A 15221-nucleotide genomic window follows, 5' to 3' on the forward strand; every position below is an offset into this window, starting at 1 on the left:
TGCTATTCGAATAGCGGACTTGCTATCACGGATTTTTCTATGACCGTATATCCATTATTCGCAGAAACTCGCCTATTCGCTGTCTTTTTCACTGAGAGATATTCACAAATTACTATATTTCTATGCCATTTTGTGACTAAATGCACTTTTCGTGATAAAAAACAACAAAAAACTCAGATATCAGCATTTTTCAATTTTTTTAACCATCAAAATGAAATTTTCATTATTAAAATGAAGTTTTATTGTATACTTACCGAACAATTATAGAGCCGTGATTTTCCACGAGCGGCTGGTACTAAATTCAAATTTAGCGCGTCGGCGTCGCCAACACTGGTGGTGATGACGTCATCTCCCTCCACTCGCGGGAGAACCAGGTACAACTGCCAGTGAATCCAATTCTTTCTGCCCGTCCGTCCACCTTAAGGGGCGGGAGAGTGGGTTGGTATAATATATTGTTCGGTAAGTTATACAATAAAACTTCTTTTAATAATGAAAATTTCATTTTTTATTGTAGTGTCTTACGAACAATTATAGAGCTGATTACACATTTATGGGAAGGTGGGATTCAGTGGACCACTAGTATTTTCAAATGGTTACTTTATTGCAATACCAGTAAACACTCAAGGTGTCTGTTGTACCTTACCTTGTAAGAGAGCTACAGCAGACTGTTACTGCCTCTGGTCGTGCTCTTCTTACTATTGTAGAGGAATTGGAATTTGACCAAAGTTAGCCTCTACAGGAGTGGAATCCTTCCGTAGTTCCAAGAGAGTCAGGCTGCTGACGGAGATAGTAACAACAAAGATTGCCCTTGCCCTGGGCTACGACCAGAAATTCAATCATACAAAACATTTGTCACCAACAACCAGATTTAAAAACATATATACCCAACCATTGTAAAATCTGACCTAACAGACTGGTGAGTATCCCAGGTACTCAGTACCCCCTCCCAGCTTCCCTTGAACTCGACAACCTATTCAAGGTGAAAAGTTAGCATAGAGGTGACGTCCCCTGTGCCGTTTCTCCCAACACCATGCCAGAAACCGCCACCGACCTAACGTTTTACAATTCTCGAAAACGTTTCTATCTCTTTGAGATAATGACTCGCAAAAACCGAATTCGATCTCCGAACGTGCTCTGAAGAATCGAAGCTAAAGATAAATTCTTTCTGAATGCTAAAGAAGTTGCCACTGCTCTAACCTCGTGAGCTTTAACTCTCAGAACGGAAAGATTGTCGTTCTCGGACTGCGATGAGCTTCCCTGATAAGCTCTCTAATAAAGAACGATATAGCATTCTTAGAAAGAGACGAGAGGGATTTTGAACCGAGGTCCAGAGCTTAGAAGATTGTCCTCTAATACCCTTAGTGGCAAACAGATACTGCTTAATAGCCCTGACTGGACATAAGAGCCTTTCTTTCTCCTCATGTCCAACCAAATCAGATAAGTTCCTTACCACAAAACTCCTCGGCCAAGGATTAGAAGGATTCTCATTTTTGGCTAGAAAGGTCAAAGATACCGAAAATACAGCATTGCCTTGAGAGAAACCGACTCTTTTGTCTATAGCGTGCAATTCGCTGACACGCTTAGCAGAAGCTAGTGCAATAAGAAAAAGTGCCTTCTTAGTCAAGTTCCTGAGTGAAGCCGACTTCAAAGGCTCAAACGGTGGCCCCATGAGGAACTTAAGCACCACTCTCTAAGTTCCAAGCCACTGTATCTTGCGGGAGCTTAGTGGTTTCGAAAGACCTAATGAGGTCCGACAGATCTGAATTGGAGGAAATATCCAAACCTCGATGTCGAAAAACCGAAGAGAGCATGGCTCTATATCCTCTGATCGTCGAAGGAGCCAGTTTTCTTAGAGTTCCTAAGAATAGAAGAAAATCTGCTATTTCTGTTAAAGAGGTCGCAGAATAAGAGACTTTAGCACTTCTACACTCTCTCTGAAGATTCTCCACTTCCCTTGATAGAGTTTGTTAGAAGACTCTCTCCTACAAACGAGCGATAGCTTCTGCAGCTCTTCTTGAAAATCCTTTCGCTCTGACAAGATTCCGGACAGTCTGAACCCTGTCAGAGCTAGAGCGGACAAGTTTTGGTGGAAACCTCTTGAAGTGAGGTTGTTTGAGAAGCCACTTCTCTGGAGGAGAAGTCTGGGGTAAGTCTACTAACAACTGGAGAAGGTCCGGGAACCACTCTTTCCTGGGCCAAAAGGGAGCGATTAACGTTAGTGTTACATTGCTGTGCGAAATGAAACTTGTTCAGCACCTCTCTTATTAGACCGAACGGAGGGAATGCATAAGCTTCCAGACCCGACCAATCCAACAGCATTGCGTCCACCGACCAAGCTAGAGGATCTGGGACTGGAGAACAAAGAGAGGAAGACGGTTGTTCCTTGATGTCGCGAACAGGTCTATTGACGGTCGTCCCCAAAGGCGCCAAAGTTTCTGACAAATCTTGTTGTCCAAAGTCCACTCCAGAGGTAACACTTGCTGTTGACGACTTAAACTCGTCCGCCAGGACGTTCATCTTTCCCGGAACAAATCTCGGGACTAGCTGAACCTTCGCTTCGTTTGACCACAGGAGGAGATCCTTGGCTACTTCGTACAGAGAGAAGATTGAGTCCCCCACCCCCCCTATTTCCGCACGTACGAGAGAGCCGTGGAGTTGTCAGAATGCACTGCCACTACTCGACCTTCTACTAAGCTCCGACGCTGTCTGAGCCCCAAGAAAATGCTAACAGTTCCTTTACATTTATGTGGAACTTCTTCTCCTTCTCCGACCAAGCTCCTGAAGTCTGTTGATTTCCCAGTAGGGCTCCCCAACCTGTGTCCGATGTCGTCGGAAAAAGAACTGTAGGTTCGGGTGAGGATGGGTTGTAAATCTAACCTTCTTCCAACCCTTGGCTCGAGAGAGCCACCACCTTAGGTCCTCTTTTATTTGATCTGTGACAGGAAAGGTAATCGAGTCTGGTTGTGTCTTCCTGCACCAAGAGGCTCTCAGGAAAAACTGCAGAGGTCTCATGCAGTCTTACCCAACGTCACAAATTTCTCCACTGACGTCAATTTGCCCAGGAGCTCATCCACTGATTGGCAGAACTTACCTTTTGTCCTAGAACTCCTGAACTGTCTCCAGACAGCCTTGAACCCTCTTCGGGGACAGAAAAGCCCGAAAAACTTGAGCATTCAGAATCATCCCCAAATAAAGGATGCTCTGAGATGGAACCAACTGGGACTTCTGTTTGTTGACCAGAATTCCTAACTTTCTGGCAAGATCAGAGTGTTCCAAGGTCCTTCATGCACCAACTCTCTGATTCCGACCGGAGAAGCCAAACGTCCAGATAGAGGGAGATTCTTACTCCTAATATGTGTCGGGGATAGAACCCTGGTGAGAACTTGAGGAGCGGTCGCTAGTCCGAAGCAAAGCGCCCGAACTGAAACACCTTGCCTTCGAACATGAACCTCAGGTACTTCCGCGATTCGCGATGTATCGGAATGTGAAAATAAGCGTCTTGCATGTCCAGAGAGACCATCCAATCCCCCTGTCTGATGGACTCCAGAACCGACCGAGTGGTCTCCATATGAAATTTTTGTTTTCTGGACATGCAAGTTCAGGGCGCTCACATCCAAAACCGGCCTCCAGCCCCCTGATGACTTGGGGACTACAAAAAGGCGATTGTAAAAGCCTGGAGGAAAATCTCCTTCTATCTGTTCTATCGCTTCTTTGAGAACAAGCGCTTCCACTTCTGCGGGCTAGCGCCAGAAATTTGTCTGAGCCCGGAGAGTATGCCTGAATGGAATTGGCACAGGTGAGAACGAGGGAGGTGAAACGAGAGGAATACGATAGCCGAACTTGAGTACTTGCACTACCCAGGCTTCTGCTCTCTCGGTTTTCCCATTCCTCCAAAACAGAGCCAGCCTGGCTCCCACTGGTGGCATGAAGAACCGAGCTTTCATTTGGAAGGTTTGTTAACCTTGGCCGAGGCCTTAGACTGAGGTCGCAAATTCGACTTCGGTCCGAAAGAAGCGCTTGGGTTTTCTCTCCTCGAAAAGGCCACTTGGGCCAGAGGAGAAACCGAAGGAACAGTCTCCACAGGAGCTTTAGGCCTCTTAGTAGACTGTGCGCCAGTAAATCCGAAGTAGATTTCTTATCTAGCGCAGACGAAATTGACAACACTACATCGTCTGGAAAAGAGGTTATCTTTCACAAAAGGAGCAAACAAGAGAGCAGACTTCTGTTGGGACGTAACCCTTTTAGAAGCAAAGGAGCACCAAAGTTGCCTTTTCTTAAGGGTACAAAGGCGATGAGCGAAGCTAACTCATCACATCCATCCCTAATGGATTTGTCCGCACAGGACAGAACACCAATCCAATCCTCCGCTAACTCCTAGAAAGAGAAGGACAGTCTTTCGATCTTGGCCGCTAAAGCGCCAATAGTCCAATCAAGGAAGCTAAAGACTTCCAAAAGTTTAAATTGATTCTTTACAACGTGGTCCAACTCAGGCGCTGTAAAGAAAACTTTCGCTGCGGCGAAAGCAGATCTTCTAGAGGAGTCGATTAAACTGGAGAAGTCTCCCTGGGAGGAGGCAGAACTCAGAGAAGGAGCTTCCCCAGTTACATAAAACCTATACCTCTTACGAAGCAACTTAGAGGGAGGGTAAGCAAAAAGAGCCTTCCCTAAGTCTCTTTTCATAGACATCCATTTCTCAGTCTCTTTCAACGAATGTCTAACCGCTTTAGATAGAACAAGTTTTGGGAGGAGAGGGTCTGAAGTTTTCCTCCTCATCAAAAAAGTCGAAGTTGGGGAGCGCGGAGCCGCTTTCTCAAAATAATCTGGATAAGATACCAGAAGAAATCTAAGGAGACGTGAATAACACGAGAGGTGATGTGAATCCTCCTCCTCTACTTCTTCTTCATTCTCGATACCGCCGAAGAAGTAGACGGAACTACAACCGGATCTGAAGGTTTCGAACCACCCTTGGACTCATTCATCCAGTTGGTTAACATCTCTAACTGCTTGCGCAAAGGCGCCAGAGACGAATCAAAAACAGTTAACGTAGGCTTGGAAGAGCCTAAATGCTCAGCAGGAGGCGGAAAAACTACTTGTGCCTCGCTCGGAGCCGCAGAAATTCGAGGCGAAACAGGCGCATCAGGCGTAACAGACGAAAAAGCGCCTAAAGAAACACCCTTAGAACTGCTAGCTACAGCGCTAAAACCACAATCTCTACTAGTAGATGGAGCCGCAAAAAGGCACAGATTGAGGCGACGAACGAGCCGCTAACGCCGCGGCGCAACCCTACTCTCAGGCTCTTATACCGCTTGACTGGAGGAGGCGAAGAATCGGCGCCTGAACGCCTCTTTAAGGGACGCGAAACGGGCGAATCTCGCCAAGAGCGCCGCGCGACCGGAGACGAATCGCTTGAATCATTCGAAAGGCGTCTGACCGCAACACCTTTCCAACGCTTAACCGAGCCCTGTTGAGGCGCAACAGGCTCAACAAGAGAGGCGCCTGTCTGTGGGCAAATCCCGATCGACTCCCTTGGACTTCCGGTATGTCTTCTCCCCGGTGCGGGGGAGCTGGACAGTGACCTTTGTCTAGGAGACGTGTCAGGACAGACAGACGCACCCTCAACTACACTCTTACCTGAAGCCGCTTTCTCCAAAAACGTCTTAACTGAATTACCAAGTTGCAAACCGTATTCGCTAGTACCCGAAAATTTCTGATCTAACCTCGATTCCAGACTGGCAATGGTGTCGGAAGAAACTACACGGGAAGCCGGAGAAGTGGGATTAGTAGGAGGAATAGGAGGTGTAGTTAAAGGAGACATAACAATTTGAGGAGAAACAGAAGGAAACAGATGCATCGCAAGACGAAGCAGAGCTAAGTCTACTTTCCCTAAGCGCTGCTTTTCTAATTCTGTCTTTAGCTAATTTCTCCGAGTATGAACTAAAAAACTTCCATTGAGAATCAGTCCAATCACTACACTCGTTACATGTTCGATCTGCTGACAAACCTGTCCCCTCCCCCTACACTTAACACATTTAGTGTGAGAATCATACTCTAACTTGGATAATCTAGTTTTACATCCTGAGATGCAAAACTTAACTCTCGACGGACTAGAATCCGACATGGCAACGCCTAAGTAAAAAGCAAAATAACAACAACGCCAAAAAAGAGTACTTCACCAATTCCGAAGATCAAATCTACAAAAAAAAGCGAAGCAAAGTCATCCAACCGCACCGACCACCGATGTTCACCGGACGCCGGCAGGAAAAGAATTGGATTCACCTGGGCAGTTGTACCTGGTTCTCCCGCGAGTGGAGGGAGATGACGTCATCACCACCAGTGTTGGCGACGCCGACGCGCTAAATTTGAATTTAGTATCCTGCCGCTCGTGGAAATCACGGCTCTATAATTGTTCGGTAAGACCCTACAATAAAAATAGGCAGTTCTAAGTGTTTTTAAGAGGGGTTTTAAGTATTCACAGATTTTAACTATTCACGGGGTGGCATGATAGTCATTCCCCACAAATACAGGGGGTTTACTGTACTCATAATTTCACGAGCCGTTCCCCCACCCAGACCCTGTATGGCCGACCTCTTAGGTCCTGGATCCCTGCACACCTAGAGTACTTTTCAAAGGAGTGGCAGGTCAAGACTGAGGACTGTGACTGCCATGTCACTGCCTGTGCCAAGCAGGTTAAGACCCAGTACAACCAGCATGCCCGCCCCCTACCCAGGTTGACTATTGGACAGCATGTTCGGATCCAAGACCCAACATTTCACTGCTGGGACAATTTTGGATTAGTCATGAGTTTCCGCAGTCAAGGAACTATGAAATTCGTCCCTTACGGCCCCTTGCTTGGTCCAGGAAAAGCAGTCCTTAGTCCCAAATGTCCCCATGCCGGTCTCAAAGGCTAACAAAGATAAAAAAGGGTCCACTCAAGAGTGCAGTACTATGAGTGTGAGGGGGGGGAGGGAGGTGTTAGTATATGAAAGAGATATTCAGTACGATATGTGAACCTCTGTATTACGTCTTTTTCTATTTTATGTCCATTTATATACATGTAAGATATGTAATGACCAAACCTCGCCCCTCCAGCAGTAATGTTTCACCAGTATGCGACCACTCTGTATTCCTTGCATGCACATTATTTGCATGCAAGAATACCACATCAAACACCCACAAACTTCAAGGTTCTAAACATAGCTTTGATGAGCCAATTCACTTTCACTTGACAAAACACTACTTTCCCTTTACTGACTATCCTCTTTTTGACAGATCCAAGAGTGAAAAGAAAGCCAAATCCTTCCCCTAAGCTACCTCAAGACTAAGAAGGCCATTGGAGTAAGAATTAACTTTCCCTTCACCAAAATAAGCGTTCTTGGATGAGGATTTCTGATCCAAGATACGACTGGCCCAGGTTTTCCTCCCTACATGAAAACATTTTAGATTTATTCACTTCTTACATAAAACCAATAATTTCCTAAAAGAAGACATGTCCGCAACTTGTACCTCCGACAATAAGGAAGAAATTGGAAGAGGGGCTGAAATGTAAGAACACATATTTGGAGGATCTCTGAGCAGAGAAGAAGAATCCAAAAGGCAAAAAGTGAGAAACATTGCTGCTGGTGCAAGTCCGTCTGACAACCTGAAGCACAACCAAAGTCTCTCTGAGAGTCTGAGTAAGACATCACGGGAACATGATGAATGAGTGACCAAGAGAGAAGATTAATAGAACAAAGAGTGCTTAGTAGGCACATGCTGCAAAGCCAAAGGTGGCATAGGAGCTGGTCGCATAGGTGAAGCATGCGCTGACGAATGCTGTATGTACAGCAGAAGGCAGAGCAGATGCTATAAGCACAGGTAATAACTGCAGAGGTCACACATGCGCTGGCAAAAGCCTCATAGGTGAAGCACTCACAGGAGATAAGACGTAAAGAACTAGACTGGAGCCTCGTGTTCCAACCAAAAGAAAGAGAAACCATTGTAGAGGCAGGCTGAGGCTGAACAAAAACAGCCACAAGGACATGTGGTGCTTGCAGTGAAAGGTACAAAACTGCGCTAGGAGCAGGAGAAATGAGTGTAGCTGATTGCATGGCGCACACTTCTTGTATAGCCAATGAATCCTGAGAAACACACCTTTAGAAGCTACAGATCTTTAACACAAGTCCTAGACCCCAAATGATCCTTACTATCATTCATTCTATTAACATTATCAGAAAGACAAAAAGATCATTATTAACAAGGCGTCCTGATGCAGTCAAGCTTAACGTGATAAAGACGACAGGCAACTTCTCTTTACTCTACCCGAGTGATCCTTCAGTGAACAAAGTCTAACACCTACAATGCTGTCAGGCTGACCACATGACGGGGACAATGGGCACAGATCTGCACTGCCCCCTGACATGTCCCGGTTCCCTGTTGCTCCAGGCGGCAAGGGAGAAAAACAGGATGTGCCAAGACCCAAGGACATGACTATTCAGGAGTGAGGGCACTGCCCCTTCCTCTAACGTGGGGGAATTACCCAAAACCAACCAAGACCCCCCAGAGAGGGCAACACCAATAAAATAGTATTAAGTGAAACTTTGGCTAACTGATTTACTGAGCCCTTTAAACCCATAATATCTTACTCAATTCTATGAAACCTTATGTCCTGAATTGATTGGGAAGCTCTAGCAGGAGTAACACAACGAAGAGAAAGAGGTTTTAACAGTTACTACAAGAAGGAGATAAATCCTGCATTCCCTCAGTACTAGCCTTAGTAGACTTAACCTCTTGCTTCTTTTGCTGCCTTTTCAAATGATCAGCCTCTCTTCATTTACAATGTTTCATCAATTTTACCATAAACTCATTTAACCAACATTCACATAGTGGTACCTTGAGATACAAAAGGCTCAACTTACGAAAAACTCGAGATATGAAAGCAAATATGAAGATTTTTGTGGCTCTACATACGAAAATTGTTCAAGATACGAAAGGTTGATGCTGTAAAGTCCGAGATTCGCCCGGACCACCGATAACAATTTTAAAACTCGCGCGCCGCCAACTGAGTAGACTAGCCACCATCCTCCTGCTCTCCCATTGGTTTCTGATGCTAGTCGCTGCCATAAGATCCTGCTCTCCTATTGGTCAGCATCTCTCCCATGATCCCATCATGCATCTACGTAGCGGCATGCTTTTTCTGCCACTTCGCGGCATCATCGGTATCGTAAGCACACAGAATTTGTTCATTCTATACGATTTCTTTTATTAACGTAAATTCGTTAGTGATTTCATTGTAGTACTACTTTATCGTGTTGTGTGAGAACTTTACTTCATACGTATACATACTACGTAACTTAATTATGTACTGTATATACGTACGTAGTCATGGGTCCCAAGAAAGTTGAAGTAGGAAAGAAGAGGATGCTTTCTTTGGAGACGAAGATGGAGATCATTAAAAAATATGAGGCTGGTATGCGATTGAGTGTGATCGCCAAGGAATATGACCGAAATCCGTCGACAACAGGCACCATCCTTAAGCAGAAGGATGTCATCAAAGCAGCTACACTTTCCAAGGGCGTGACTATTTTGTCCAGCAAGAGGAGCCATGTGCACAATGGGATGGAAAGGCTGCTTTTTGTCTGGATAAAAGACAAAGAAATCGCTGGCGATACAATAACGGAGATGGCAATCTGCCACAAGGCCAGCGCTATTTTCGGCGATTTGATTGCCCAGGCCGAAGACGACGGAGGAGACGGGACATCGACGCCAACCCCAGAGTTCAAGGCTTCTCATGGGTGGTTCGAAAAATTCTGTAAACGGACTGGCATCCATTCGGTGGTGCGTCATGGGGAGGCTGCCAGCTCGGATACGAAAGCGGCCGAAGCCTTTATTAAGACGTTCGACGAAGGCTACAATTCTCAGCAAGTAAAAAAATGCCTCGTCGGACGTACATTACGCAGGAAGAGAAGAAGCTACCCGGGCATAAGCCTATGAAAGACAGGCTTACGCTTGCACTTTGTTCGAACGCCAGTAGGGATTGCAAGGTGAAGCCCCTACTTGTCTATCATTCGGAGACTCCTCGAGCCTTCAAGGCCCACAAAGTGCTTAAGGAGAAGCTTCCAGTGATGTGGAGGGCTAATGCGTAAGCCTGGGTAACGAGACTTTTGTTCACCGAGAGGGTAATTGTGTTTCGGCCCGACAGTGAAGAATTCTTGGAAGAGAAGCGCCTCCCTCTGAAATGTCTGCTGGTGTTGGACAATGCCCCTGCTCACCCTCCTGGCCTCGAGGAAGATATCCTAGCGGAGTATTCGTTTATCAAGGTTCTTTATCTTCCGCCTAACACCACCCCTCTCCTCCAGCCCATGGACCAGCAAGTGATATCGAACTTTAAGAAGCTGTATACGAAACATCTTTTCAAGAGATGTTTCGACATCACTGATACCACAATCCTCACCTTGCGTGAATTTTGGAAGGAGCATTTCAATGTGATATGCATCCGACTCATCGACTAAGCTTGGCAGGTTTCGAGGCGAACCTTGAATTCTTCGTGGAGGAAACTCTGGTCTAATGCCATATCCGCCCGAGACTTCGAGGGATTCGATGTGGACGAAGCTGGTGCTGCAGATTCAGGAGCAGTTGACAATCCTGAAACTGTTTCGCAACCAGATCTTGACGAGATCGTTGCACTCAGCAAGTCCATGGGGCTGGTCGTCGACGGACAACCTGAAGGAGTTGGAGGCAATGCAACATAACGTCGTTCAAGAAGAGTTCTCTAGCAGCAGCGAGGAGGAGGACGACGACGCTATGACAACGGGAGAAATTAAGGATGCTCTAGCTGCTTTTCATAAGGTGCAATCATCCGTAGAAAAGAGACACCCCGAAAAGGCTTACACAGGTCGTATGCTTGCACAGTTCGATGAAGTTTGCCTGAGTCGTTTCAGGAACATTGTCAAAAGCAGGCAGAAGCAATCTTCCTACTAAAGAGGCCTTTAGTAGGAGTAAGCAAAAAAGGAGGAACCAAGTGATATTACGAAAAAACAGAAAGTTGAAAGTGGTGAAGAAACTGAAATTTTGTATAAAAAAAAAAAAATTTTCTTTTTTAAGTTTTTTGTAAAGTTAAGTGTTACAGTTTTGTTAATGTGTTTTGTAAAGTTTAGTTTATGTTTTCCTGACATTTTTTTTATGTGTTTCATAAAGTTAAGTGTACGTACTATAAGAAGTTTTCTGCCGTTTGTCCTCCTTCTCTGTCGCCACTTTTGGAGATAGCCTCACTCTAAAGGTAAGCTTCCACATTTTACTACATACGTACATATGTACGTACAGTATTTCTTGTATACCATGTACACTAATACACTTTACTTACAGGTACATACATATTAGTAGTACGAATATGTATTAAGTTAGGTATTGAATGGTCCAAATTGTTGTTGTATTTCATTGTTTATAGGTCAATTTAGCTTTATTATGAAATTTACTAGGGTGTTTTTGGAGGGCTTGGAACGGATTAGCCATTTTACATGTAAAATGTGGTTCAAGATACGAAAAACTCATGATAAGAAGGCCGCCTCGGAACGGATTAATTTCGTATCTCGAGGTACCACTGTACTTGATAATGGTCATCCACACTAGACTTTTCCTTGGCATTTCACACATGTCATGAGGATCAGTGGAACTAGAACCATCCATATTCAACAGAAAATTCAAGTAACTTTACAACCAAGTCAACAGAAAACTAACCTATCATTCCCCTGGTGGGGGGGATTGAGGGAAGTAGATGTATAGAAAGAGATATTCCAAGAAAACCAGTGTTCTCATTTTTTATTCCAATCTGTCGAACTAACGCTGGCATGGAAGCAAAAGCTATATAACGGAGAGGTAAGATTTATTTTTAAAATATGTTGCATTGTAGGAAGAAAGTTTAAATTAGAATCTTCACAAAGGGCTACAAAACTACTTTTTGACAACTGTTAATCATTAACAATATAAAAATCAAAGGCTTTGTGACAAAAACATTTATTTGTAATTGCAAATACTCACTGGTTAAAAACATTCTGCAGATAAGCTCTATCAGGCATACCAGCCATCTTGATTTTGTAAGTCTGAAAAATAAACAGCTTATAATTCTATAGTTTTATCATAAAAATTACATGGGATAAATTACAATGCACAGACAGTTCCAACTTAAAACACATCTAGTTTGATAAGTATTCAGTGCACTAATGTTTCTTTATAAATATTTAACATAAAATACACATACTATGATGTGTTGGTACATTGCAAAAACAGAACTTTTATTGCTTACAAAAATAAAATCCTGGAAAACCAATTTAAAATCACAGAATAACTAAGAAATAAAAAAAAAATGGTATAGTATCAGAGGAAAGCCCACTTCATTGGAAAATATATTCTTGCTCCCCTAATAAAGTGTTTTGAAACTTATATAGGATCTGTAAAGTTAATGTATATATATATTATATCAATATATATATATATATAGAATATATATATATATATATATATCATATATATATATCTATATATATATATATATATATATAGATATATCACACACTATATTGATAACAATCTCCTTTAAACATATGTACTGAAGTACTTTCTTGGACCCAAGGTGTTGACAATTTTGTCTAGTTAACACATTACCCCACACCAACATCCTTCAGTTTCACTATGGAACTGTGGCACATATGTAGTAGTAAGAAGTTATTGTATTTTTTTTTTTTTTTTGAAACTTGGATATATCACTGTACTGCCACTGCCATGCATTTTACAAAGCTCTAGTCAAGACTAGTAAGAAGATGCTGCCCAGTAAGGACCCAGCATTTTACATTAGCATGCATCCCAGTAATTTACTATGTACATATATGACTTATGGTAGTCATCATGTTCCCCCGCCACCATTTGACATATTAGAGGTTTGGTTTAACTATGTATTTCCTTTATAGATGAATGTCAAACTTGTCCAAATCTATGAAGATGTAGATTACTGGAAAAATTAAATTTCAATGGAGAACTGAAATAGGTATGGCAACTTGCAAATTTTTGCAAAGTTATTGCAGATTGGGGAAGTTTAGGTTAAAATACATTCAATAATTCCCTGAAGGATTTAGGTATGGCCTCTTGGGTTCAATTTAGGCTAGGTGGCCAAACCAAATTGACAGGTCATTTAAGGTTTGGTTAAATTGGGCTAGCTACATCTGTTGAAATGTTTTTTTCCACAGTACTTTTCATGTTAAAATCCATAGCTGTGGATACTAGGTAGATAGCTATCAGACATAAAACCAAATCAAATTCGTTATGAACACTGGAAACCACACACACACACAAAAGTATAATTTAGAATGATTACTAAATTATCTTCTCGGTACATACTGTTTTGCAAGTTACGTACTAAATTACCAAGATAAAAGGACGCAAAATGTACAAATGCTCTCTTGCCTGACTTACAATTTGATCTAGGTTCAAATAACCTACTAGGTAGCTAGTACCTACCTAGTACGTACCTAAGTAGAGGCTATGCTTCATTTGCATGTCTGATTGCAATAGTAGCCTAGGTACCTAGCCTATATTCATTTCGAGTTTAAAGAAGCTTAAGCAGTATCTCAGGTTTGTTGCTTCACCATATTTTACTAGAGATTTAATGTTATTATTATATCCAAAACAATGTAGCCTACATTATGACATCCCTCACTTCGACATGTTTACAAAGTTGGCCTAGGTCTGTCTCATCTAGAATTGTGCCGATGGTGGCTGGGATAAGACCAAGCTTAACTCAAACTTGTACTTGGCTAGTCTAACGGTAAATTCTTGTGGCATTTATATGCTGTAAGTCTACTTAGATTTATCATCAACTAAGTATTGTAGTCCAAGATAAATGCCTACTTGTAACCTTGGCCCTACAACCTACTACTAGCTAGCCTATTGTTTACGTCAACAGAAGGGAGACCCACCACGCAGTCGGTACATTGTCATAGATTTTTTCAAGGGTGCCTTGTTGTCTAATTAGCTTTTCTAATGCCCGAAGAACTTTCAAAACTTACGATCAAATTAAGTTGCGATCGAGGGGCGTGACAGCCTTGGTTAGTGTTTCTAGACGTCTAGTCTGAAGGCCCTGAATACTTTAGGAGAATAAACACACCCAAGGTCGGCCACCGAGGCCGAACTCTATCGGTTTTATCCAAAAAGTTAAAAAGTGAACAATAATTCGGGTGGAAATACCAATATTTCACTTCTAAAATTAAAATTCGACAGGGATTTCGTTTCATGGGACCATGATGAAATCGTTGCTTAAATTGTGTGTGGACCTTGTGGTTGCGGGAGGGGCGGGGGAGTTTTCTTATCGGGGTTCCGTTCTGTGTAAATATAACGAACGATATGAATTTAAAATAACAAATACATGATTTTACTGACAAAAATAAATGTTACTTACAAATAAGGAATTATTCACGTAAGAAATTCCAACACAGTTTTTCACAACTCTCGACTACCTTCGTAGACGCACTGAGACGGAATGAGCTGGCCTTTCTGATGATTTGTCTGCAGAGATACGTCACATATGCCTAGGGCTGATACGTCGTTGTCACGAGAGGCTGAGTAACGTTTGCAACAATGACGTCATGCTCAAGTTATACAATGACGTCAGCGGTTCCTTGTATACTACTTTAAGACCCTTTGTAATACTGCATATGGCCTTGATGATTATTCATGGTAGGAAACATTTGGTTCTTTAGTCTTCAGGTTGTGACAGGGTTTTTTTCTTCTTTTTCTTTTCCTTCTTGTCGCTTATTTTTCCTCCTTTTCAAAATTTTCATCTAATATAATTAACGTGTTTTAAAAATGAGCGAAGAGGGTCTTTAACTTAATGAGCCAGCTTCCAATAAATAGATTGCCCTGTCCAATAGGAAAACTCTTCAAAAGATGACGGAAAAAATAAATGTACACAGCCAAAATTTTAAAGATATGAAAATCAGGAAGGACAGAAAAGGTAAAATTACTGTTCATCTTAAATGAAGGTCAACATCTAAGACAGAACGAACCAACGAGGATGAATGAGCACTTACAATTTCGTGATATAAATCATTTTCACTAACTGAACTTTCCAAAAATTAGTCGTGGAAAACAAACAGCTTCTCCACATGAATGTGCACATAAATGATGCAAGGCCAAGATATACGATGAACATTGTCTGCTAACATCAAGGGATGAATTATAAAATCGAGAGACAATAC

At 42.7% G+C, this 15221-nt stretch overlaps 1 protein-coding gene across 2 annotated transcripts in view; it reads right to left on the reverse strand.

The window, feature by feature from the left end:
- Nucleotides 1–14327, reverse strand: part of LOC135221758 (programmed cell death protein 6-like) — a gene marked incomplete in the record, with an annotated part of 93412 nt that extends 79085 nt beyond the window's left edge. Inside the window, 2 exon segments of one of the 2 annotated variants that reach the window (XM_064259574.1) lie at nucleotides 12013–12074; nucleotides 14034–14327. In XM_064259574.1, coding sequence (XP_064115644.1) covers nucleotides 12013–12059 — 47 coding nt within the window. 2 annotated transcript variants of the gene reach the window in all.
- Nucleotides 14328–15221: the final 894 nt, after the last annotated feature.

This window comes from Macrobrachium nipponense, chromosome 3 (assembly GCF_015104395.2).
Source record: "Macrobrachium nipponense isolate FS-2020 chromosome 3, ASM1510439v2, whole genome shotgun sequence".
NCBI classification, from domain to species: domain Eukaryota; kingdom Metazoa; phylum Arthropoda; class Malacostraca; order Decapoda; family Palaemonidae; genus Macrobrachium; species Macrobrachium nipponense.